The sequence below is a fragment of the Psammomys obesus genome, unplaced genomic scaffold, assembly GCF_907164565.1.
Source record: "Psammomys obesus unplaced genomic scaffold, mPsaObe1.curated_primary_1811, whole genome shotgun sequence".
Taxonomy (NCBI): domain Eukaryota; kingdom Metazoa; phylum Chordata; class Mammalia; order Rodentia; family Muridae; genus Psammomys; species Psammomys obesus.
Window position 1 is genome coordinate 900,670 of NW_026596101.1, and position 27,127 is coordinate 927,796.

General features: G+C 41.0%; 1 protein-coding gene across 4 annotated transcripts in view; it reads right to left on the reverse strand.

Moving 5' to 3' along the window:
- Window positions 1-27,127, reverse strand: part of Fancd2 (FA complementation group D2) — a 65,175-nt gene that overhangs the window by 13,412 nt on the left and 24,636 nt on the right. For 2 of the 4 annotated variants that reach the window (XM_055628541.1, XM_055628539.1), the window contains exons 15-33: window positions 26,152-26,286; window positions 25,061-25,192; window positions 24,533-24,643; window positions 21,909-22,018; window positions 20,431-20,491; window positions 19,696-19,815; window positions 18,632-18,705; window positions 18,192-18,335; window positions 17,003-17,103; window positions 16,107-16,222; window positions 14,059-14,167; window positions 12,859-12,969; window positions 12,458-12,570; window positions 9,722-9,865; window positions 8,527-8,643; window positions 7,318-7,446; window positions 6,821-6,939; window positions 4,293-4,403; window positions 2,882-3,012 (exon numbers count right to left, since the gene is read on the reverse strand). In XM_055628541.1, the coding sequence (XP_055484516.1) occupies window positions 2,882-3,012; window positions 4,293-4,403; window positions 6,821-6,939; window positions 7,318-7,446; window positions 8,527-8,643; window positions 9,722-9,865; window positions 12,458-12,570; window positions 12,859-12,969; window positions 14,059-14,167; window positions 16,107-16,222; window positions 17,003-17,103; window positions 18,192-18,335; window positions 18,632-18,705; window positions 19,696-19,815; window positions 20,431-20,491; window positions 21,909-22,018; window positions 24,533-24,643; window positions 25,061-25,192; window positions 26,152-26,286 (2,188 nt within the window). Of the gene's footprint in view, window positions 1-2,881; window positions 3,013-4,292; window positions 4,404-6,820; window positions 6,940-7,317; window positions 7,447-8,526; window positions 8,644-9,721; window positions 9,866-12,457; window positions 12,571-12,854; window positions 12,970-14,058; window positions 14,168-16,106; window positions 16,223-17,002; window positions 17,104-18,191; window positions 18,336-18,631; window positions 18,706-19,695; window positions 19,816-20,430; window positions 20,492-21,880; window positions 22,019-24,532; window positions 24,644-25,060; window positions 25,193-26,151; window positions 26,287-27,127 lie in introns of all 4 variants that reach the window. The other 2 variants (XM_055628538.1, XM_055628540.1) reach the window with 2 other exon arrangements.

Consider the following 27,127-nt stretch of genomic DNA (forward strand, 5'->3'; position numbering starts at 1 on the left):
TACATTCCCTGCACTTGGGAGACTGACAGGCGAAGATTACAGTGAGCTCCAGGTTAGCTGGGGCTTCAGAGGAGACATTGCCAACTACTGTTCTCCAGAGCCACTGACATACTTGTATGTATTAATGGGGTATAGTGTGACATGTCAGCTTGCGTACAGTGCTTAATGGTCAGATAAGCACACTCTTATTTTTCAGATGTTGGAGGAAGAGTATTGACCAAAATAATTATTTTGTTTTTTAAAATAAACTTTTAAACAAAATAAACAAATGATAAATAAAATTTTAGTTTTTAAAATAAAAATTTCAAAAGTTTTAAGGTGTATTTTTAAAAGGCGTTTAAGAAGAATTATGTGTAGAGGCAAGTATCTGTGTGGGTTATGAGCATCTCATTGCAGGTGCCTGCATAGGCCAGAAGAGGGCAGTGAGTCCCCTGAAGCTGGAATTGCATGCCTTTGTGTGCTGTCTGAAGTAATTCTGGGAACTGAATTCAGACCCCCAGTGAGAGCAGTAAACATTCCTAACTGCTGAGCCATCTCAGCCCCAGATTATTATTTTAAATTTAAGTTTTGTTTTATGTTTTTTTTTTTTTTTTTTTTTTTTTGCCTAACAAGCAATTTTGTTTTTAGGATAAGTGTCTTGTGTAGGTGGCTTGTCTAGTATGCAGAAAGCTCTAGGTTCTAGCCCCAGAACCATGTAAAACCAGGCATAGTGACACATGCCTGTAATACCAGCAACTCAGAAAATAGAGCTGGGAAGATCAGAAGTTTAGGGTCATCTTTAGCATGGACATAGAAAGTCTGAGCCAGCCCTAGCTTCATGAGACTGTTTTTACAAAAAAGAAAAATGAAAGTATCACAGTGCATACGTTAGCCTAAAACTCACAATTCTCTTTGAGCCTCCTGGGTACTGTGTTTAGAGTCAGATAGCACCAGCCTTGGCCTAGCAAGCAATTGTTTAAAAAACTAATTTGTTCCTGTTTCACTAATTCAACTGCCATAAATGAAACCAGTTGCTAAGAGTATACCCTATTTACTGACCCTGTCTTGAAGTGCAAAAATGGCCTCCTGTGTTATACCAAACCCTACTCTATTAGTATAGAAAAAAAAATATATTTCTTTCACATATTAACCTTGTTTTCTATTGTGCAAAAACTTGGAAAGAGAATTAGTGGTTTGCATTCCAGAGCTGTAATAAAGGATACTGAAAGAGAAAGGTTTTAAGATCCAGGCCCTAAAGAAGCATGGTGACACATGGTGAGCTGTACTCCCAGAACTGGGGAGGCCGAGCCAGGAGGAGCTGAAGTTCAAACCAACTTGGCTACAGAGTAAGATGATCTCAGTGATGGGGAGAGATATAGAGGGAGAGAGGCAGGGAGAAGGAGAGTGAAGGAGAAAGGCAGAGAGAGGGAGAGAGAAAGAGGTCAGCAGATGATACAAAAGTACAAAATGCCACAATGAACATGTGCCTTAAAAAAGGACAGTACTAGCTGCGCCCAGTGGTGCACACCTGTAATACCAGCACTCAGAGAGGCAGAGGCAGGCAGATAGCTCTCTGTGAGTTCGAGGCTAGCCTGGTCTACAAAGTAAGTCCAGGACAGCCAAGGCTACACAGAGAAATTCTGTCTCAAAAAACAAAAATCAACAACAAAAAGACCAGTACTCATTTCCTTGATGCTTCTATTTTTACTCACTTCATGGTGTATGTGTGTGTGTGTGTGTGTGTGTGTGTGTGTGTGTGTGTGTGTGTGTATGTATCTACTTATCTATCTATATCTGGCATATGACTAACATAGTAAAAAGAAGACAGGAGTGTGGTGGTTTGAGTGAGAATGGATCCCATAGGCTCATATGTGTAAATACTTGGTTCCTAGCTGGTGGAACTGTTTGGGAAGGATTAGAAAGTGTGGTCTTGTTGGAAGAAGTGTGTTTTTGGTGGGCATTGAAGTTCCAAAACCCCATGCCATTCCCAGCTAGCTCTCTCTGTGTCCTGTTTGTCGATCAACGTATAAGCTCTCAACTACTGCTCCAATGCCATGTCTGTCTACCTGCTGACATGTTTTCCCCTATGATGGTCATGGATGCCAACCTTCTGAAGTATAAGCCCAATAAACTCTTCTATAAGTTGCCTTGGTCCTGCAACTATCACAGCAATAGAAAAGTATATAAGTATCTAAGACAAAGAGGAAGCAGATTATTAAGACTTATACAGGGCGTGGTGGTATATGCCTATTATATTAGTACTTGAGAGTGAGAAGAAGAAAACATAGGATTGCTACATATCCAAGCTTAGCCTGGTATACATAGAGTTCCATACCATCCAGAAATACAAACCAGAACATTGTGTTTTAAAAAAAGGCTAAAGACAAACAGAAAGTTAAACAGAAAATTATCAAGAATGGAGGGCAGAGCTCAATAGTTTAGCACTGGATTTAATCCCTTGTACCAAAAAAAAAAAAAAAAAGAAAACTTGCAGCTACAGAGATAGCTCTGCGGTTAAGAGAACTTGCTGGTCTCCCAGAGGACCTAGATTAGTTTCCCAGCATCCACTGTGCAGCTCATAACTGTAATTCCAGTCATAGGGGATCCAGTGCCCTCTTCTGGTCTCGAACGCATATGACATACATGCTGGCAAAACACTCATACACAAAAAATAAAAGCAAAATAAATACATCTTATAAAAACCTGTATAATCAATTAGTCTAATCAAAGTTACACTAAGCAGTGTCATCGCCCTTTCTGAGAAAATGGTCTGTCTGGTGAAGTGAGAGAGCATGCTGATGATTTTGTGGGAAAAAACACTCAAAATTCTAGTAGACAACGAATTTACAAATTTAAGATATTAATCCTATTCATATCTAAAAAAAGGGATCTGGGCCATCACCAAGTTTTTCTTTCTTCTGAGTAGGTACTGCAGATTTCTCCAGAAGGGCCATCAAAAGTCTGAGAAGATACAGACCACACTGGAAACTGGGAATGCTCTGGTGGAAATTTTGCAAGTAATTGAAGCTCTGGCTGTAAAGAAGCAAGACACAAAAGAAAAGACATAGCAGCACATGCATTAAAGATGTCTTTACATGCACACTAGCTGCCCGACTTGTCTCCCAGTAGTTTACATGAGGTGGGGGGGGGGGAGCAGCAAATGGTGCAGCTGGCAGAGACCTGCTGACAAGCCTGCCAACCTGAGTTCAACCCCAGGAAACTAAGTGGGAAAAGGAGAAAACCAACCCCTGTAAGCTGAACTCTGCCCTCATATACATATGTAAGTAGATAAAATATAAGTATTTAATAGCACAAACAATTCACCTCATTTTCAAGTGCTTTTAATACTCCCCCCCCCCCCTTTTAAAGACAAGGTTTCACATGTAGCTCTGACTGGCCTAGAACTCACTTTATAGACCAAGCTGGCCTCAACTCACAGAGGTCAACCTGTCTCTGTCTCCTGAGTGTTGTGATTAAAGATGTATGCCACCATAGTTAGCATGGTACTAAGTTTCATTCAAGAATCTTAACAGAAAACTACCTTTTACAGAAGTCTGGGTAGAAAAAAGTTACATAGACAAAATTTTATCTTATGGGGGGATCACATATACCAAGAAGTGCAAGCATTAGGGTACCACATGAAACCTTGAATAAATTATTTGCTATTTTGTGATGTTATGGGGGTGAGGAAGATCTCATGATGACCAAGCTGGCCTTGAACTCGCCACTACAATGATGGGGGACAATGGGGCAGGATGGCAGGGGACTGCCAATCAGTACAACTAGTTGCTTCCGACATGCTGAGTAGGGAGTGATGGCACATGCTTGTAATCCTAACAATGTGAAGGCTGAGACAGGAGAAGAGTGAGTTTGAGGTCACACTAGGATAAATAGCATGGCCCTACTTCAAAAAGATCAAAATGAGGGGCTGGGGAGAGAGCTGAGAAGTTAAGACCACCTGCTGCTCTTCTGGAGGACATACACTCACACTCACACACTCATACATTGGGTTGGGTGTGGTGTTGCATACTCAAGAGGCAGGTGGATCTCTGAGAGTTGATCAGGCTGATCTCTGAACAGCCTGGTCTACATACATCATGAGTTCCAGACGAACAGAGTTACATAATGAGACCCAGTCTCAAAAAAAGTAGTAAATAATGAAAAAAAAAAAACATGAAAAAACACATACATTAAGGGAAAGTGACAGATAAGTATAGATTTTATTCAGAACTGAGAGAATAAATGCTTCCAGAAAAATTTTGCCAATCCAGTTCTAGGATTTCTTGAGAACATACTGGAATGCTCTGACCCACCTGACCAGTTCCTCCAAGGGCTGTTCCTTTTCAGTCTGTTTCAGCCGGCTCGAGAGGACCTCTAGGGCTGAGCGCAGGAGGCGATGGTTTGAATGGTGAGTAAATCCTTTCCTAAAGCAAAGTCAAAAAAAGTGGTTCAGCCTTGTTTCAGGAGGATTACTTGGGTACTACGTGAGGACAAAATAAATACTAAAAACTAAAAAAAAAAAAAAAAAAGTAATTAAAAAATTTTAAATTTACATTTTGCCTGACTTTCAAGAGTCTACATAATCAGATCCCTACATCTTCTCCAGCAACATCTTCCTTTTCCTTTCATACATTTTGTGAGTGTGCACATGCTTGTGTGTATGTGTGTGTGTATTTTCTTAATAATGAATATTCTTTTTGTGTTTACTGTTAAAAAAAATCTCCTTGATGAACTCGCAATGTAAATCTTTTATCAGGCATTGCTTTTTAAGTACTGAGAATATAGAAATGACTCACATCTGCCTTTGTGGAGAGTAGTACAGTTAACAGAGGAGAAAAATAAACAAGCAATTTTAACAAAATGTGTCAAGTTTTACCAGAAGAGAATGCCACAGTGTTGGAAAGGAGCTGAGGGCAAGGGAAGAAGTTTACTTCGCAAGGTTAGAGAAACTTAACTGATTTCTTCCAGAAACTGAAGAGATTCAGTAAGAAGAGGGTGCAGACCAAGTAGCCAAGGGTCCTGTAGGAGGACGTGTGCATTTGAAGGGTTAAGAAGGGTGCTGAATGAACTCAGTCTACCTGCAGGCAGAACGTGAGACAGCAGGTGCGAGAGCAGAAGCCAGACAACAGGGGGAAAAGGCAGGCCAAAGTGTTTGAGTTGGGAGAGCCCAATGGCCATCAGCAATCACAACTGGGAAGACTTCTGTGACTTGTGAAGAACAGACCGAGGCAGGACATCTGGACAGAAAGGCCAATTGTGAAACTAGGTCAGATATGAGGGAAGCAGATGTCCATTTAGATGATGCAATCAATAGAATTTAGGGTTACATGTGGGAAAGAGTAGAAAGTAGGAGGCAAAAGAATAACTCCTGGGTTTTGGCACACGAGACTGATGATGGCATTTTCAAGTGAGGCAGAGCTGGAGGAACAGTGAGTGATATTTAGCTCTGAATTGGATGTGATGAGTCTGGGGTGTCAATGACACATCCAGGCGGGTGTTGAGTAGGCAGCTGGATACAATCTTGCCTTAGCTCAGACGAGAACATTTAGCATAAATTTAAGCTTGGGTAAATTCTCCAGAAAACTTGCTCAAAGAGGACAGATGGGATAAGACATGACTGACTGAGGAACAGAATACCTAGAGGCATGCCTTAATTTCTACGTTCTCCCATGCTAAGCTGTCAACTCTTTACCTCCCTAAAAACCAACTTCTGGGACAAGTGGGATACTCAGCAGGTGAAGCCCTTGCTGCCAAGCCTGACCTTGACCCCTCGGTTCACTTGGTGGAAGAGGAGCACGTTAGTGCGCAAATATACACACACAATAAAAATGTAAAAACGAGTTCAGTTATAATACATTTCTATCCTTATTTTTAAAAGCAGTGGGGCTGGAGAGAGAGTTCAGTGGTAAAGAACATGTACTGCTCTTGCATAGAGCAAGAGCAGACAACCTGAGTTTGGTTCCCAGCACCCATATTGGGCTGTTCACAAGCACCTGCAGCTCCAGCTCCAGGAGGCCCAGTACCCACTTCTGGCCTTTAAGGGCACAGACACATACATGCATAATTTTTAAAATGTAAAAAGTAAAATAAAAAGACAATTGATTCTTTAAAGGCCTATTGAGGGTGAGGATGTAGCTCAGATGGCAGAGTGCTTGCCTATCATGCCTGGTTTCATCCTAGGTTTCATCCCCAGCACCACACAGAAGCCAGGTATGTAATACTAGTACTCAGGAGGATGATCAGAGGTCACAGAGCAAGTTCAAGGCCACAATCTGTGAAATCCTGTTCCAAAGAGCCTCATCAAATGCCACTGCTTCCATGGCACCCCCAAATATTCCAATTCACACTGTGCTTACTTTTTTACCACATAATTTGTGATTTACTTACAAATTATTTAAAATTTAACTAATTAGCCACTTCTTTTTTTTACTAAATAACAAAAAATTATTTTTTTTTAAGATGAGGGGTGTTCCTGTCTTATTCAGTATGGTCTCAAACCCCCACATGAGCTCATTTTCCTTCTGCTTCAGCTTTCCTAATAGCTGGATTACAGACATGTGCCACAGTGCTGGCTTCCCTAGTTATTACAGAGTGCTTGCAACAAGAAACAGAAGGAGTGGGAGGTCCAGGTTTGTTGTTTTATCTAATCAATAAGCCATCTAGGTTATCAAACTGGCTGGAAACAGGCCCTTAAGACTCAGTGGTTTTACGAACTCAAATGAAAAAGAAGAAAGCACAGTAAGGGCTGTATCCAGCTCCCTCCCCCCTTCTCTCAGGGAATAATCGTAAGTGAGAGCAAGTACATTCATTTCCTCCTACAACACTTCCTACACGCACGCACCACGCAAAGAGTGCATGAAGGACTTGCAGCAGCTTCTGGTAGCAGGAAGCCATGGTGTGGTGCTCCTGAGCGTTCACTCTTGGCTCGTCATCTACACTGAGATTTTCAGCACCTAGGCACTAAAAGAAAAGAGATTTCAGTCTGGTTCTTCCTGTAATTGTTCTCATTCCCCTTCAGTCTTTCTCAGCTTAACTCTTTGGTAGTTACTTACAGACCCACAAGACTAAGCCTGCTGGAAGTGAATTTTTCTCCCTCCCTCGAAGTTCTGAAGCCTGCCTGTCCTGCCGCTCTGGACAGTTCCGACCCCCTCTGGAGGCCTAAGCTGTGCAGCTGCTCATGCATTTCTACTGAAGAGCCCGCCTGCCTCCCTGACCTCTAACTCAGCTCTACCTCCCTCGCTCCCTCCTATCTCCTTTCTCCTCTCAGAGCTGCCTACACACCAGAGCTTGCTTGCCTGTGCTTACATGGTTTCTAGTCTTACAAGACATTCTTCTGACCTGGAAGTAGTTGTGAATGTTCTCCAGATGGTTACACATTGGGGTTAGCAGCTGAACAACACAATGCACAATGTCCTGGACAGATCTCTGATGAAGATGTGAGAATCCAATATTCCGGTTTCCTTTATTCTACAATAAATCTTAGAGTTATGAGGGGAAACTGGATAACTTCTTTACATTAATCATTAGTTAGGAGTTCAAAATTGTGATTCCAGGTAGCAGTGGATAGAAGAGGTAATTTGCTTGCCTAAGGTAATAACAAAAGGATAAAAATGATAGCAAAAGAAAAGAATTCTTCCTTTAGTTTTAAGTACCTAAGGGAATGGATTTTGTAGATCTAGAACAGGATTTGATTAAAAAGTTTAGACATGGGGCTGGAGAGATGGCTCAGCAGTTAAGAGTACTTGCTGCTCTTAGAGAAGACCCTTAGTTTGTTCCCCAGCACCCACAGGGTGGCTCATGATTGCCTGTAACTTTAACTCCAGAGGGATCTGAACCTCTCTTCTGGCCAGGCACGGTGATTATTCCTTTAATCTCAGAAGGGAGATGGAGGCAGGGGGATTAGAACCTCAAGACAATTATCAGCTACATAGTGAGTTCAAGTCCAGCCTGTGCTATAGGAGACTATCTCAAAAGTCAAAGTATAGACCATCATAACTAATGAGTGTGGGCAAATAACAATTAGTTATGAACAAATAACACATCTTACCATCACCGTATAAGTACTTACATATGCTAGGTGCTTTTGTATCTTCTACGCACATCTGAGGTTCCGGCCTCTCTAGGCAGCCAAGTTCTACACTAAGTTTTATACACAAGCTTAGTTTGGGAGGCTATCTGCATCAAACCTGAGGACTACAGGTGTAGCTCAGTGGTAGTCTAGTACCCGTGAGGCTCTGGGTCTTAGCCTCAGTTTTGCAGAAATAGAAGGGAAAACCTGGGAAAGCTCAGAATTCAGAATGTTTGGGATAGAAAAATACACACACACACACACACACACACACACACACACACACACACACACTCTGAGGGATCCAGCCTGGGCTTTTCAGAGGGTTAGGCAGCACTGCAGCCCCGCCTGTACAGGGCAAGGTGGCTATGACCTGGTTAACAGGAATGCCACCATGTTGCCTAGTAAGTTAAACCCAACTCACCAGTAATATCTGCCTGTTTCCAAGACTCCTAAGCCCAGCTTGTGCCTCTACTAACCTTGAAGAAGCAGATTCTCTTGGCACAAGAAGGAGTCAGTATATTCTCTAACTTCTGGGAAAGATCTTCCAGCAAGAAAAGCAGTTCAGCAGGCCCGAGCTGTACAACTTCTGTAGCCTGTGGTAGGGAAGATGAAGAATAACTTCAATCATGCCCCTTTTACAGTACTTTTGGTATATTTCATGGTTATCCCTCCCATTGGGTGAAGAACTGAATTTGACTTTTAATTCAATTAAAAAAAAAAAAAAAAGGAACTAGGGGCCTAGAAAGCAAGCTCAGTGGACAGCACTTGCCACACAAGCAGGAGGGCTGGAGCTTAGAGCCCCGGTGTCTATGTAAAAGGTGGCAAGGGCTTTACCCTCTGAGTCACCTCACCAGATTCCTCAGGGGCCATATTTCCTTCCCCTTTTCACTGCTATACACCATGGTGAATCATTCTACATATAAGTACATGACAAGAGATGGGTAAAATGCCCCATGTAAGCCATTTATTCAGTACACATTTATGGAGAATCTTCTATGAGCAGATTGATCAAGAAAACTTAAAATGTAAACAAAGCACAAACAAACACACACACACACACACACACACACACACACACGCACAATACCGAGTCTATCCTGAAGATGCCTACATTTTTACAACTATTCAGTAAAAATCCATGCCATTTGAAATGTTTTAGTCTGAAGAAATTCCATTCTCTAGTGAAAATCCTTATCAAAAGTTGCCTTCTCTGTGAGAACATTCTCTATTCTCAAATTCATTAGGAAGAACACTCTCTTACTGAAGTTCTGAGAGGAATACGAGGTGGAGCAGTTGTCTCTACCTCCTCTATGACACTTGACTGACTGAAGGCGAGGGGCAAACTGTGCACACTGCTGCACCGCCGGTGCCTCCAGGTTTAGTTGTCAACATAGAAATGACCTCTAGAAGTATCTATTTGATGCTGAGCAAATGTCATGACATCTTTAAATGACATCTTTAAGCCCCAACAGCACTCCATTATTTAAGTACACTCAGTGCTTCTAACTGGTGACCTGCATGTAAGGATCGTATCGCCAAGTGCTGGGGTTAAAGTTGTGTGCCATTACACCTTGCCCAACTACTTTAAATATCTGAGTCCTTCATGATGTAGGAACAGACCTACGAAACTTCCTGAAAGAGTAAGTCCTGGGATCCCAGACTGTCACTTACTTCAGTGTGCATTTCAGTGTCTAAGATGAACTTTGCCACAAGTCCAGAGTGTAGAATAGAGAAGACTTCAATGTCCAGCTCTCGGAGAAAACCACGGTAATTCTGCAGTGACACAGATGACTTTCCTTCCTTCCCTGTGGACTCCTGGGGGAAAAGGAGGAGCAGACAAAGAAGTTCTCAGATATTAGCCTAATTTAAAAAAAAAAACATTTTAATCTAATTTTATTTTAAAATTGTGTGTGTGTGTATGTACTTGTGAGTGGAGAGGCACTGGACCTCACCTACGCTGGTGTTATAAGTGGTTGTGAGTTACCGAGTGTGGGTGCTAGGAACTGAAAACCTATCTTCTGGAAGAACAGTAAGTACTTTTAACCATTGAGTGATCATCTCCCCAGCCCCCCAAATCTAACTTTAATTATCACCTAAAGTCTAATACACATGCATGTTTGGTAAAAAATTCTAATTTCATTACATCACCACATTCCTTTCACTAAATTCTGTAACTATCCCCCAAGCCACAGCACTTGATGTGGTATAATACACAACAACAGCATCTTTAGTAGTTTCTACTTAACGATAAACTATCAGGGAAATAAAAGCATGTTGGACGGTACAGAGGGCTGTGAGCTAAAAGACCAGGATGATCTGCTTTCCATCATTAGTTCAAGCACACATTGTATGTCTTTGAGCAAGCCTTTTACTTTCCCCTCTTTGTTTATAAATTATCTAATGAATTACGGTGTTGAAAATAAAAAATACATGGAGTGTTGGGCTATAAAATGTTTATTATTATTTGCCCTATGATTATCACAGTGGTATTATCTAACCTGCTATCACAAATAATAAGACACAGACACCTGTTAGATTTTATAATGGCTTTATTTACCTTGGGCTGGGCAAATATTCCTACCTATGCTGGCTGAATCACCTCACCATCCATCTCCCAGCCCCCATTCAATGCCTTCCTCCTTATCCATGCTATCTTTCACGAACAATCTTATAAATACTTCCTTTTATTCTTTATCTGGGCTTTTTCACACCATTATTGGAATCCTTCCTCCCAGCCCCACGTGGTTGCTTCTCCAGCTAACCCGTCGTGGAGTCCTCCTTCTTCCTCTCTTCCCATCTGTCTGTTCTGTGATTCTTGTGATTCTTCTGTCCTCAAAAGCTTGGGAACCTAGCCACACCTACTCCATTCTGCCCTACCCAGGTATAGGCCATTTAATAAACCAATCAGGCATAATGTTTTAAGCAGGTTTACACAAACAAGGATGGGTGTATCCAGGTAGTAACCAGATCTTGAGTGCCAGTAATTAGCATTAGACCAACCTCCAACAGAATTAGATATAGATATTAACATTAACAATAACCTTGGACTTTTAGGAGATTAGAAGAGTTATACATAATAAATTAAATGAACACATGGTAGCTATGAAACAAACACATCCACGTGTCCAGGAAATGTCTTGAATGTGAATGTCACAGCAGACTCATCAACTACCACAAATCATATTAAGCATTTCAGAACCATTCACAGTTTATTTAGTCATTTATTATGATTTGTGGCTTTAATTTTTTTCATTACATTATATTTATTTTCTATGTTTGTGTGCATGCCACAGCACATGTATGGAGGTAAAAGAACAATTCATAAAAATCGGTTTTCTCCTCCCACCATGTGAGTTCTGGGGATCGAATTTAGGTCTTCAGGTGTGACAGCAGGTGCTTTTACTGTTTAAGACATCTTATCAACTATATTTTGTTTTTGTTTTGAGACAAGGTTTTGCATATAGCCCAGGCAGCCTCAAATATTTGATCATCTTCCTGACATAGCCTTCCAAATGCTGAGATTACAGGCATGTGCCATTATATCCAGGTCACTAAGTTTATGGTCAGGGGTAAACAGGAGAAAGGCCAAAGGAAGTATGTCTAAAAGAATATCACACTGGGTATGGAAGTACATGACTGCAGTCCCAACTTAGTGTCCCAGAGACACTAAGACAGAAGGATCACAAGTTTGAGGTCAGCTTCTACTACCTAGAGAGACCCTGTCTGAAAAATCTAAGGCAGGGGCGGTGTATTCTAAGATACAGTGTGATAACTATTATAAAACAGCATTCAAAATACTACAGGGGAGAAAACACAGGTATAAAATATGCAGAAGAGAATTAGAAAAATCAGCTATCTGAGTAGCGCAATAAACACTGTCCTACTTTGGTTTCTGTGGCTATGATAGAATATGCTGACCAAAAGTAACTTGGGGTGGAAAGGGCTTACTTATCTTACTCTTCCTGGTCACACTCCATCACAGAAAACCAGGGCAGGAACTGAAGCAGAAATGACAAGAGGGTTGCCGCTTGCTTCCTGCGCATACTCAGCTAGCTTTCTTAAACAGCCCAGGCCCACTTGCCTAGAGATGGTGCCACTCATAGGAACTATGCCCTCCCACATCACTCATCAATCAAGACAATCTTTCACAGACATGGGCACAGGCCAATCTGATCTAAGCAATCTGTCAACTGAGGTTGCCTCTGCATAAGGGACAGTACATGATTTCTAGTTGGAAATAACCAAGAATTTTGAGAATAGTCAAAACTCTCCTATTCAAGGGTCATTCTGAGGCCCAGGAGACTTCATTCACCTCTCTTCCTATTTCTTCTCTTCAAAACACACAGAGAATAAAGCCGGTCTTATTCTCACTCAGCAGTCACAAACTTTTGTCACACATCCCAGTACCTTGTCTCCTTGGCTTTTTCCAGACGGCGCCGGGTCACATTCTGAAGCATCTTCTGTCGGAAGTGTGTCAGTGGAGGATGCTTTGCTGCTATCAGCTTTTTGTTTCCTTCCCCCTATGTTGGAAAAAGAGAAAAATGACTCAAGTAATCAACAAGCACATTTTGCCAAATAGAAGCCCTCAAGAAAGGGGGAGAAAATTTTATGATTCAAGCTACACAACATTACACAGCTTCTAAGGGAAGATTTGATGGGAGATCTTACTAGTTACTGTATAAGCACCACTCACTAACCAAGTGTGTCACTGGCACTCTGATCTTTTCAAATATAAATGTCACAATACATATAACCCGTGAGATTAATTTAGTGTGGATCAGATAGGGACAAGAAAGAAATATACTCACCCATCTTTGCTTTGTTTCTGTTTTTTGCTGAAACAGTAGAACTGCTCCAAGGTACCACATCTAAAGTATCCAAGTCAACATTTGCGAAAGGCGGAACATAGTCTGGGATGACTGAAACAGAGTAGGAGTAAGGAACACCAACCACAGTGATCCAATTATCCAAATATCTAGAAATAGGCTTCCAAATTCACCACCTGCAGCAGCAAATGCCTGCAACATGGACTTCTCCAGTCATTCATCTGATGTGGTTTGGGCACAGCAAAATGGAGAGCAGAGCTTAGAGGAGTATTATATTCCGGTAACTGATTATGATCAATTAATATAAAACCATTTTCAATAACAACATAAAATAACCAACCAAACAAAAAGAAACTAAAAATAAATCACTTAGAAATCCAAAGATAGTAGCATTGGGTCACATACCTTTTTATTTCACATTCCATTACTTAAGATGAGGGCCCAAGAAAGGCTTCTTACTTTCCCTATAGAATTAAACTGGCATTTTTAGGTTTTGTCTTTGTTTTTGTGTCTGTCTGCCTGCCTGTCTGTCTGTCTAGGATAGGACCTCACTATGTAGCCCTGGCTGGTACTGAGCTCATAGAGATCCACCTGCCTCTGCCTCCAGAGTGCTGGAATGAAAAGTGTGTAACATTACACTCAGGTCTAAGCTGGCATTTAAAAAGTTTTCTTTTTTTAAATTATTAATGTGTATGAGTATTTTGCCTGCATGTATATCTGCATGTATATCCAATGCATACCTGGTACCCCCAGAGGCCAGAAAATGGTGTTGAATACTGTGGAAATGGAGTTAGACAGTTGTGAGGTACCATGTGAGTGCTTCGAATCAAACTCCTCTAGAAGAGCAGCCAGTGCTCTTCACATCTGAGCCCCATAAGCTGCATTTAAAAACAACCAGTTGACTTAATAGTCAGAGGAATGAAAAGGCCTCATCTTCATTGCTGGTTCACGACTATATTTAAGAAAGCAAAGGTTACCTAGCCATGGAGGCAGAAACCCATAGATCTCTGTGAGTTAGAGGCAGGCCAAGTCTACAAAGTAAGTTCTAGGATAGCCAGGACTACACAGAGACACCCTGTCTCAAAAGAAAACCAAATAAATGAATAAATATTTAAAAAAATAAAGTTAAGCTGCTCATCCCTCAGCACTGACAACAGAAGCTTGCAGCACAGCCCTTCTTACCTGCCAAGTATGTCTCTAGGATTTCCTGAAGTTCCACAAGGTCCTTCAGCCGATTAAGAACCTTGCCCTTCATCTCAGGAGATGTTTGTTGGCAGAAAGCATTCACAACCTGCAAAACAAAAAATTCTGTCATATGTGGACATTAACCTTTATTTGCTTTTCTTCCCCAGGGATGAAATATTTACTACACTAAATATTTTTTTTAATATAAATCATATGAGCTTGGTATGGTGGTTTATATTTATAATCCCAATGGTTGGGACATGAGGCAGGAACATGGCCATGATTTAACATAGGGAGATGCAGGCCAGCCAGTGAGACTGTCTCAAACAAGCAAACAAACATACAGTGAAGCAGATATATCTATATATGAAATAGTATACCATAAAATGTGCTAATCTGCAAGGGAATGAAAAAGTCTCATACACCAGACTGGGTTTTTACAAATTTTCTTTTTTATTATTTTTTATGTACATTGATGTTTTGTCTCCATGTGTAAAGGGGTAGGGTCCCCTGGAACAGGTGTTATAGACAGTGGTGAGCTGCCATGTGAGTGCTGGGAATTGAACCCGGGTCCTTTGGAAAAGCAGACAGTGCTCTTAGTTGCTGAGCCATCTCTCTAGCCCTGACCAGACTGTTTTTAAACTCAGTATGTAGTTGAGAATGACCTTCAACCCCTGATCCTCCTGTCTCAACCTCCCAGTGCTGGAGCTAGAAACAGGCACAAATCCCCACACCCAGTTATGGGGTGCTGGGGATAGAAGCTAGGGCTTCATGCATTACTTATGACAGACAGTTCACAGTTGTCTGTGATAGCATTCTCTGTAAAAGAAAAGTTACAGGTAGATAAAAATTATAATAAATATATGTAAATGAAATGCAAAAAAAAATAACAACAAAGTATGCAAGAGGTCTAAGATGCACCTTTGTTAATAGAAAAAGGAGAGTATTTCTTCCTGGAGGACTTGTTTAGAGACTACTTAAAAGTTGATGTAAATTCAGAAAGACAAAATTTAGGAAGAAAATTTGAAATAATAAAGAAAACAATTGTTTTAAATAAGATTAAAAATTTTTATTGGTGCACTCCTATATGTGTGTGTGTGTGTGTGTGTGTGTGTGTGTGTGTGTGTGCGCGCGCGCACGCGCGCATGTGCACATGGGTGACCTTGGAGACCAGGAGAGCGTGGTGCTGGAGTTACTGAACCTCCCCATGCCAGTACAAGAAACCAAACTCTGGTGCAGAGTAGCAGCAAAGTAACCTCAGCTGATGGGCTATCACTCTGGTCCCATAAAGTTTTAAAGGATAAAGTGACAAAACCCCTCTTTCTACAATCCCATTTGGAAGTTATGACTCAGTGATGGAGAGCTAACATAGTGTAGCAGTGTTCTCCCTCTGCCAAAATTTAAGAAGCCTAATTTTTAATCCTACTTCTACTTACTGCTTATTATGCAGTTTGGTGGGATATCAGACACGTACTTCAGCAAATCAAGTCTTATGCTACTATTTATTTCCCATGTTGCTTTGGCAGGGCTGTAATCTTTCTAAGCTTTTTTTCTTTATCTATAAAGTGGGAATTGTTCTATAAATGTAAAGTACAATGCAACAAAAGGCAGGGAGGCAGCAACCAACACTGCCATTACCAATGTCCTCAAACACATTTTCAAGGAAGGAAACTATACCCATTTCTTCCTGAGTCCAAAAAGTGAGCAGAGGCCTGTAGCAAAAGAACAGGATTTCCCAGCACAGAAGTGAGAGGCCACTGTATGGAAAAGCGGGAGTACAGGTGGCCTGAAAAGCCAGCTGCCCAGTGAGGGTTCTAAGTTCTCTGGCTGGGGACAGCAGGAGGGACATCAGGTCACCAGTGGCAGGATACATCTCCAGAGAAGCATGGGCATTGGTGGTTCAGGGGATTTTTAGGAAGTTTGCAGGAACCAAGAAAATAGTTTTTGCTTTGTTTTGTTTTTTTTTTTTTTTTTTTTTTTTTTTTTTTTTTTTTTTTTTTGAGAGGAACAGATAGTGAGTGAGGCATCCCAGTAATTCTGCTCACCTCTCTGAACCAGTTGAAAGTAAGGAATGTGAGTGTACACATGAGGGAACGCTCTTTAGCAGACATGGACTCCAGCTTCTCTCCAGGTTCCAGGTCAGGCAGGAACAGAGGGCAATCTGAGAAAGAACAAATGTGCCACCTCCCTTTAGCTCAAGGTTGAAGAACACGGGTCTTGGCCCCCACAGCTACCTACTTACCCCTTAAGCTCCTATTTGAGGATCAAGCTTTGTTTTGTCTCAAAAAAATCCCTTTTTTTTACATCCATACTTTTTACCCCACCTTGGCACCTATGGAAGCCTGTTGGAAACAGGACTTGTAAAAGGCAAATACGTCTGGAAAGCTATGGTGCAAAGGCCATTTTTGCTGGCTATAACCAGGGTCTCTAGAACCAAAGAGAACACACAGTTCTTCTTAACACTGAAGGTGTTCATGCCCAAGAGAAACTGAATTCTACTATGTTCTTATATAAAGCAGAAAACAACACAGTGACTCCTGGAGGCAAACCAAACAAAACCAGAGTGATTTAGGGAAAGGAAACTTGGGCCCATTTGGTATGGTTCATGCCAAATATCTAAGCAGGCTTCATGCAAAGGCCATTGGTCACAAAATCTGTGTCATGATGCTGTACCCCTCCCAGATTTAGACTAATAAAAAGTAAATACATACAAGTAGGAGAAAAAAAAAAGAAGAAGAAGAATGTGTTCAGCATACAGCACTCAGCCATAATTACAAAGAGAATGCCTCGTTCCACACAAGCTCATTTGACTGACATTCCATTATTGCTGCAATTCTAGTCTGACGTTACAAAATTCCATTTCACATATATAAGAAACATGCCTGGCTTTTGCCTTTACCAAAAGAGCACAAAGGAAGGATATGAGAACTGCATCCCTTACCTAAGAGACCATCAATCTCATCCAAGTTTCCGTTATGTTGTCTTGCTACACAGAGTCTCAGCAGCCGGAAATGGGAAGCCAGGCACAGAGAAGACATTGACCTGGGAAGGAAAAATCCACCTCAGGAAGCACACTTAGTACCACAGTCATGATAATCCAAATTTACAGGAGCTCACTTTGTTTATTTGTTTTATTTGTACATTATTCTGGCTGCATGTGTGCCTGCATGCCAGATGAGGGTACAAGATCTCATTATAGATGGTTGTGAGCCACCATGTGGTTGCTGAAAATTGAACTCAGGACCTTTGGTGCTCTTAACCTCTGAGCCATCTCTCCAGCCCCAGGAGCTCACTTTTGCAATTAAAGAAAAACAGCAAGTAACTCAATGAATGCTCAGCAAATAACAACCTAAAGTACAAGAAGGAAAAGTTTATGTGCAACGGGTGTGAGGCAGAAGTAGGAAGGAGGGGATAAGTCAGACAGAGGCAAAACATTTATGAAAAGAAAGTAAAGGGCATGGACAGCAAATAGGCTAGTGCAGTGTGTGCTGACTCTCATGGCAAGACAACTCTCAATCCCAGGAACCAAGAAAAAGAGGAATTTGACTGCATCCCTCTAAGATCTCCAGAGACAACCTTTCTTGGAAGAAACATTTTGATGCAAGGACTCCACACATTAAAAGAACTATAAAATGGGGCTGAAGAGATGGCTCAGGAGTTAAGAGTGCTTACTGCTCTTGCAGAGAACCCAGGTTTAGTTTCTAAAACCGACATGGTGGATCACAACCACCTATAACTCTAGTTCCACGGGAGCCAACACATTTTTCTAACCTCCATGGGCTGCTGCATGCATGTGGTACAGATACATGCACTTAGGTGCACACACACATTAACCAAATAAATTCATTCATTCATTAATATTAAGAGAATTTTGTTAAAACAATAGAATTCCTAGCTGGAAAGATGGCTCAGAGGTTAAGAGCACTGGCTGTTCTTCTAGAGGTCCTGAGTTCAACTCCCAGCAACCACATGGTGGCTCACAATCATTGCTAATGAAATCTGGTGCCCTCTTCTGGCATTCAGGCATACATGCAGGCAGAACACTATATACATAATAAATAAATCAATCTTAAAAACAAACAATAGAATTCCCCGTGAATATTCAAATACCAACAGAATGAACAACTAACTTTTGTCTCGATTCTTGGGAAGTCACTTGACTGACATCTTTCACAAATTCCTGGAAGTACAGGGGCAGGAGATTGATGACAATGCCATCTTGAGTGCTGTATTCTTCCAGTCCATAGAGTGCTTTCACAGGAAATGGAAAATCACTGTGAAGAGAACCCAAAATCTAATGTCCCAACTGGGAGGAAAACAAAGGTATATGGGAAATCACTAGAACAAACCAACTTAAACAAAACAATTATAGGAAAAATTAGTAAACAGAGAACATAAGTGAAGGTGTTTTTAGCCATTGTACAGCTGGGGTACAAAGTGTTAGGGCTGGGGAGTGAGCTGCAGTGGACAGAGCTGACTTGAAGGCAGAAGTAGTGTGGAGTTTGTATCAGGAACTGAACTGATACAACTTCCTCAGTAGTAGCCAACCCAGAATGTAAACAGCACTTACCCTTCAGGAACAGCACAGAAGTCCACCACAAAGGCATCTTGGAAATCATTAAAGATGGTCTGCCCAACCCATTCCTTCCGGGTGCAAACAAGAATGGTGTAGTGAGGAATATATTTGCCATATAGCCCTAATTAAACTGCCACTAACCTTTCTAAAACTTAGGCTTCTCATTTCTAAAAAGGAAATAGTAACACAGACCTCCAATACTATGAAGAAAAACTAAAACACACACACACACACACACACACACAATGCACAAAAAGCATTTCATTCAGTGCCTGGCACAGACCAGGGCTGTTAAACAAATGGTGCCGATCACCAAGAACCTTTTTGCACTTCTACTATTATGACCATTTTTATATGGAGGAACCTCAGGAAAGCCCAGAGACTAGGTGGGGTGCAACAGAGAGAAAGCCTTAATGTGTCACAAAGAAGCTCTGATGTTTAATTCCTTTAAGAAAAGACACTTGGGGGCTGGAGAGATGGCTCAGAGGTTAAGAACGCTGGCTGTTCTTCCAAAGGTCCTGAGTTCAATTCCCAGCAACCACATTATGGCTAACAACCATCTTTACTGAGATCTGGCATGCAGGCAGAATGGTTTGTAAATAATAAATAAATGATTTTTAAAAAACATTTAAAAAAAAAAAAGAAGAAGAAGAAGAAAAGAAAAGACACTTAGAGCCAGCACTGTGGCATACACCTTTAATCCCAGCATGTGGGGAGGCAGAGGCAGGTGGATCTCTGTGAGTTTGAGGCCAGCCTGGTCTACAAAGTGAGTCCAGGACAGCCAAAGCTTCACAGAGAAACCCTGTGTCAAACAAACAAACAAACAAACAAACAAAAACAAAACAAAAAAAAGAAAGAAAGAAAAGATTCTTGTAAATGGGGTATTGGCAACTCATACCAGTCATCCCAAAACTGGGGACAAAGAGGCAGGAGGACTGCACTAGTTCAAGGGCAGCCTAGTCTTTATAAAAGTTCCAGTCAGCCAGGGCTACACAGTGAGGGCTTGTCTCAAGAGTTGGTTTCCACCTGCCACCTCCAAATCAAAACATTGCTCTTACCAAGGTTTTTGAAGCCAGCTTTCTTTCTTGGATCAGGTTGGCAAATTCATCATAGTAAAGAGAAGAGGCCCAAGGAGAGTGCTCAGTGCAAGAATGAACCAGTTGCAGCAAAGAAGTCACCTGGAGCAAATGGAGAGAAAGCTGTGACTCTTGGGCTACCAACCCTTACCAGATTTGTCTCTGCATTCAGTAAGCTCTCTCTCCATTCTCGCTGCCAAAACTCAAGTGAGGCATTCCTGAGCCTCTCCTCTAGCCTGTCTCTTTCCAAGCATATCTCATATCCAAAATAAACCAGAGCTGGAGTAGACATTAAAAGAGTGTAAGAGGCACAAGTAACACTCTTGTGTGTCCTAGCGTGAACCTCTGGAGAGTTATCAAGACAAACGGGGCATGGCATCTCATGCCAGTAATCCTAGCACTTAGAAGGGAGAGACAGGAGGATCCCAGCAAGTTCAAGGCCAGTCTGATCTACACAGTTCCAGACGTGGGTCTACATAGGAAGACCCTTATCTTTAAATATAGTTACTTGAAGACATTTTTGAAACAAGATACACACAATACTCTAGTCACAAATGTAGCTCAGTGGTAGTGTTTGCCTAGTATCCACAAGACTCCTGTTCCATCCCAGCATTGTAAAAGAAAAGAAAACACACAGCGCTTCATGGTAAAACAAGAGTGACAAGCTGTAAGCCCTACGCACTGACAAACTCACCTGAGTATGATACAGACACGTACCTGTGTGCACTGCTCACTGGTCAACTCAGCTCTCCTCTGGGATGAATTAGATGGTACACATCTAGGAACAAGAAATTTTAGTTTCATTTTTGTAATATTTTATAATAATTGGCAGTAAGTTTAAGAGTCCTACCTTCTTTCAGACAGGAATAGAGATAACATTTCATGAAGGCATAGGAATTCTTACATTCATGTAAAATGTATGTTACAATGAAGCATGTTTATTCCCCCTTTTAGAGACAGGATCACATCACACTAGGTTACAAGGCTTATGTCAACCTCCTGTGTACAAGTGATCACTTTGCTTCAGCATCTCCAATTCTGAGGATTTTGCAAACTAGTAAAACCAACTGACATGTATTTTTAAGGGCACACTAAATTAGTAATTATTTTGAGACAGTAGTTTCACCATGTTGCCCAAGCCAGCTTTGAACTGCTGAATCAAATGAGCCTTCTTCCACGTGCTCAGCTAAAGAAAACACTTCTTCAGTATGTAGAATGTTACGGGCACTGTCCTAGCCCCTGAATTCTCTTAGTTATTTTACCAAGTAAATACAATTAACATTTCACAGCTGTGAAACTACAAAGGCAGAGACAGAGTTACTCACCAAGGTCATTAGCTAATAACAGAGCCAGGACTGAACTCCAGACAAGTAGAATGGATCAGAGAAAGAAAATCTTAACCAGCACACAGCAGCCTCTTCAGATTTTGTTTTCCCTTTCCTTCTTCTAGCTATTATGCTGATTTAAGGATGTCTCCTGAGCTCTTGGAAATTCCTGACACATCCTTACCAAGAAGCAGAAACTGAACTGTCGTCAGTTTCAGTGACATCTCATGGAACCTCAGCTCTGATACTTTTCCAGATGCCAACTGAAGTATGTAAGATGGAGTGAGGAACCCACAAAGAAGTTGCATTTCTACCAAACACGAAGCTCCAGACAGATTACTGTATCAACACAGAGAAAAAGAATCTAAAAAATTAATTTCAGGAGGACCAAGGTAAGCCGCTGTGGAAAGATTTCCAGCACTGTAGCTCTGGGCAATATTATGATGTAACTCTATGAAAATTGTATATGGTACATATAGAGCCAAGATTAGAAAAGAATGGGCTGCAGAAATGGCCGAGAGTTAAGGGTGTTTCTCTTGCAGAGGACCTGAGCTCAATTCCCAGCACCTACTCCAGGCAGCTCACATCCACCTGTAATTTCAGCTCCAGGGGATCTGACACCTCTGGCCTCCATAGGTACTTGCACTCATGTGCATAGACCAGCCTACAAAAACATAATTAAAAATAACAAAAATAAATCCTAAAAAAGATTAAAACAGAACATAGAAAAGCAGCAAGAAGTCTTTCTCTCTTCTCTTACAGTTTTAATTTCTCTATTAAAATAATGGTTGCAAAATATCAAGTGTATAAGGCAGCACCTTGACTAGCAGATAACAAGATACGGAAACCAGACTCGGCATGAGTGAGTACCTGTCTTCTGCCATGACGCCGGCCATGGTGACTGCACCGATGATCCCAATAAGCTTGTACTTGAACACAGTGCTAGAGAGCTGCTTTCGTATCACCAGATGCATGTCATCCTGCAATGTGATAAGGACAGAGAAAGAAGATGCTGAGTGACGTAGAAAAGAGCAAGTCACTCAGAGAATGGAGTGATTCCACTCATTCCATTCTCTGAGTCTCATGTGGAAGATGGAAAGTTGTCCTAAAATTCAGAGACCAATTATACAAAGCTCCTAGAACAAGACACACATTTAAGAACAGCCGTTAGCACTGCCACGATAGCTACTCTAGGACAGGAGAATTATTGTGGAATGGCTGTGCAGCTAAACAATGAGATACAATGAGCTATTTTTAAATATATTGATTTTGCGTGTGTGGGAGCACACGTGCAGGGCAGAGGCACAGAGGTCAGAGGACAAGTTATAGGAACAGGTGCTCTCATTACAACATGAGGGTATGCTATCAAACTTAGGTTTTCACACCTGACAGCAAGTTACCCAATGCATAATCTTGGCAGACCACAATGAATCATTTAGAAATAAACTTAACAAAAGGAGCAAAATGTTATATAACATCTATAAAACACTGCTAGCTGGGTATAACTCTATGGGGAATAACTCTATAAACAGAACTTGAGTTTGAGGTGCCTTGGCTACACACAGAAAAATACTGCTGAAAGAAATAAAAGAACTAAATAGTGAGATGTCCTATGTTCTTGATGAGTATTTAAAAGATGACAGCATTATTCAGGAATATAATGGAATCATTATCAAAGTTCCAACCACATTTTTTTTTTTTCAGAAATGAAAACGTCATACTTTCTTTTTCCTTTAATTTTAATTTAATGTGCATTGGTGTTTGTCTTGCATGTATGTTTGTATGAGGGAGTCAGATCTACTGGAACTTGAGTTACAGACAGTTGTGAACTGCCATGTGGGTGCGAGAAATTGAACCCAGGTCCTTTGGAAGAGCAGACAATGTTCTTCACCACTGAGCCATCACTCCAACCTCAAAATGTTGTACTTTCAAATTAAGAATGTAAAATGGTGCAGCTGCTCTAAAAAAATTTGGTGGCTCCTCAAATTGTTGAACATAGAACCACCATTAATTCAGCAAGCTACCTCTGGGCACACACCATAGCTGGACTGAGGTTCAAATAAGGACCTGCATGTAACTCATCACAGCATTGTTCAAATAGCTGAAGGTAAAAACAACCCACATTCATTCTTGAACAAATAAAAGAATAAAAGTCAAATAAACATAAAATAGTCTATTCAGTTACAAGGAGAATGACGGTCTGACACATCCTGTAAAACTGGGAACACTGGGTGAAAAAAGGCAGACAGACACAAACACTATATGATTCTACAAATGTCTTTACCTAGAAAAGGAAAACAGAATGGAGACTACCAGGCTCCCGGAGAATGGGGCAAGGAATTATTGCCACATTGGACACCATCCTGTTCAGAATAATGAAAGACTTATGAAAATGAATAGTGATTATACTGACACACTGTGAATATTCTCAATGCACTGATATATTTAAAAATAACAAAAACGGTAAATTTAGAATATATTTTGCCACAATTCAAAAACAAAATAACGGAGTAACTTTGTATTATTGATATGAAACAATTTCTCAAATACTCTGCTAAGTGAGAAAACAGGATACAGCGCCTGCAAGGGAAAGCGGCACAGAAGCAATGATAAACTTGTAAATGTGCAGGGACCCCTCGGAAAGCTCTAAAGGAGCGACACTGACGGCCACAGAGAAGGCAAGCCTTATCCCTACAGAGGCGAGTCACTGCTCTCTGTGTATCCCCCGTACACTGTGGATTCTGTGCATCACCTAGTCAAGACAACTTTTAAACTAAACAAAGTGCTGGAAAGCCACAGCCCAGAAAGACTTAGTGCCACAAGGTGGCACTACAGCTACAAAGGCTGTGAGTTATGATCCCAAGCCAATAAGCATTGCTCATAGTTTTATTCTCTTTGCTTAGTTTTCTTCAGTGACTACAGGTGAAAGTGAGCCTAGGTGAAGTTCGGCTTAGGCATTCGTGACCCCACAATGCTCCATACAGAAACTGAAAAGCATGGCTTATTTAGTCTCATGTTTGGCCGATCACAGGCTCAGAACCATCTCGATCCCAATAGACGAGGATTTCTTTGCTGTTTTTATTTTAAGATAGGGTCTCACTATGTGGCTCCGGCATGCTGGGATTTGCTGTGAGGACCAGACTGGCTCAAATTCACAGAAATCCACCTGTTTCTGTCTCCTGAGTGCTGGGACGAAAAATGTGAATGACCATGCCTGGCTGCTGTTGTTTTTTATTATTTAAGTAGGGTCTCACTAAAAACTGACCTAGAACTTGCTATGTAGCCCAGGCTGGGTTGGCACCTGATCATTTTATTATTAGTTTTTTTGTTGTTTTATTTTTTAATGTTGACACAGAGTCACTCTTATTTTGTAGCCATGTCTGTCATGGAACTCACTATGTAGACGAATTACTTTCTACTACTTCACAGACTTAGTCTGGCAAATTTCAAATAAAGAGGTTTAAAACATTTGTTCTTGACACATGGCCTCTTACCTGAATATGGTTGCTGGTTCCAGGCTGCTGGCTAAATGCTAGTGTGCTGAGAATACAGAAGATTTTTCGTATTTGCTGAGGGGACATATTCTCCAAATAATCTAAAATGCCCTATGAAGGAAAAAAATGTCCAAAATGAGGTCATCAAGACAGGGTTTCTCTGTGTAGTCCTGGTTGTCTGAGAACCCACTGTGTTGCTCAAGCTGGCCTCAAACTCACAGACATCAACCTGCTTCTGCCTCCCGGGGGCTGGGATTAAAGGGGTTGCCACGACTGCCCGACTTTCTCTCTTTCTCTCTCTTTCCCTTAAATTAGACTTATTCATTTTATGTGTGAGTGTTTTGCCTGCATATATGTACATCCAGGGTTGGTACCCAAGAAGGTTAGATTCCCTAGAACTAGAGTTATGGGGTGTTGTGAATAGTGCTCAGTATCTGAAGAATACACAATAAGTTTCACTGACAGGGAGCAGCAATGCAGAGACACCTGCAGAGCAAATGAGTCAGTGTTTGACCGTATAGACAATACCTTAACAAACACAGCATTCAGCCTCATAGCAGAGGAGCTTAGTACAGTCAGCTCAAGGAGGACATCCAATGCAGCATCAGCTTCAGCCTCATTCCCACTGCAAACATGGGTTACTAGGGCACCAACCACTTCCTATACAGGGAGGTCAACAGGACATTGTAAAGAGTTCATACCCATGGCCTTCCTAACCTCTACCTTACTGTTTATTATCTAACTGCCATGAGTAGTTAGATACAGTTAGTCACAGGCTTCTGGAGGCCTGTAATCACACCAGAATAACTATATTACCACATAGTTATCCTGGCTCCCTGGACCTCACTCACTATCCCATGCTGGCTTCAACCTTGTGAATCTCCTATCTCTCAAGTACTAGGCCTCATAGGGATTACCACTCAGGCTTGACCTACTTTTGGTAATATATCAGTGGGCCCTAGCAAAATGTCCTGATTTTGCTCCTTGGTGTAGTCATCCAAATATTTATTTATGAGTTAATTTTACTCAAGTTGTGATTGTCTTAGTGTGTGTTGAAATTTCTTGAAAAGACTGTACTTAAGGAGAAGGCCTTACAGGTTTTGTGAATAGAGCATAAATCAGGCTGGCATGATTTCAAGAAAATATGGCCTCCTAGGGAACTATACTCAGGTACAAAAACACACACATATAGGTACATAATAAAAAAACAAGATAAAATCTAAGTTAGTTGTTTGAGGGACTACATATGAACAGAACCTTCATGATTTTAAGCCAAATTTCATTTCTCATAGTTGGATCCTTCAAGGCAATCATATCACTTCAGGAAAGATACTAGAAATGAGTACTTTCTCTGTTTATGAAGCAAGGTCCTGCACTGTAGCCTAGTCTGGCCTCGAAATTTTGTTTATCATCTTGCTTCTGTTTCCTAAGAACTGATTACAGATGTGCATCTCTATGGCTGGCTTAGAACTGAGTTTTCTAAGCTGTTGGTGAAAGTTATTTCCTCTTCAATGTCATCTACTCACCCAGACTACACCTCAAAGCAGATCTAATTTGTTTGAAATGATACCTTTCCATATCTCTGTTACTTCCTTACTCAAAGAAATGTTTCAACATACCTGCTGGCAGTAAGTATCAAAAAACTTAAAAGCGTGCTTGTATAGGAGACTGCCAAACAAAACTATCCTCTGGTCCTGAGAGTGAAACAGAGTCTGAGCCAGTAAAAGAATGGATGGGCAAATATCCTTGAGAACCTGAAAAAGAAAAAGACGAGGAAAAAGATCATAGAACCAAATGTGTTACTATTCCCCACTCTCACCAACGAAGAGAGCCTGCTGAGCTGTCACGTCATGATCCTGACACGCAGCACTCACGATCTCAGATAGATGCTAAGCACTGAGCCCACAGCCTGGTACCCGTGAGACAAACACCCCACCACTGAGTTGCATCTCCCACCCAACTATCACTTTCACTTAAAACAATAAAGGTTTTTTTTTTTTTTTTTTTTTTCCCGGTGGGTACTCTACATGACCTCAGACTTTGTAGTTATAAGATGGACTTGAACTCTGATCCTTCTGCTTCCACATCCCTAATGGTAGTGTGAGTATCCAAATACCCAAGGAGTTTTAATCTTTATTACACCCAAAATAATCTTTCAACATTCTGATTTTTCTCTCAGGACCAGATTCCATAAATAGATAAGAACTAACCTTGAAGTTAAAAAAAAAAAAAAAAGATAAGCTTAATATATAGTTACTATTTGTTCAGTTTAGAAACAGAAACTCAACTGAATAGATTCCAGCTTTTGTTCAATCATATGCCTCCCTGGGTAGGCCTGCTCTGTCCTGGCTATAATTTAAGTTTAGCGTATAACATTCAGTGCTACCCAAATTGAGGTGTGTGTGCTCATGTGAGTACAGGTCCAAAAGTGTGCTGGTGACCATTTGTGCCAGTGGATGTGGAGGACAGAGGTAAACCTCAGGAATTGTTTTCAGAAGCCATATCCATCTTTTCCTCTCTTTCTTTTCTTTCTTTCTTTCTTTCTTTCTTTCTTTCTTTCTTTCTTTCTTTCTTTCTTTCTTTCTTTCTTTCTTT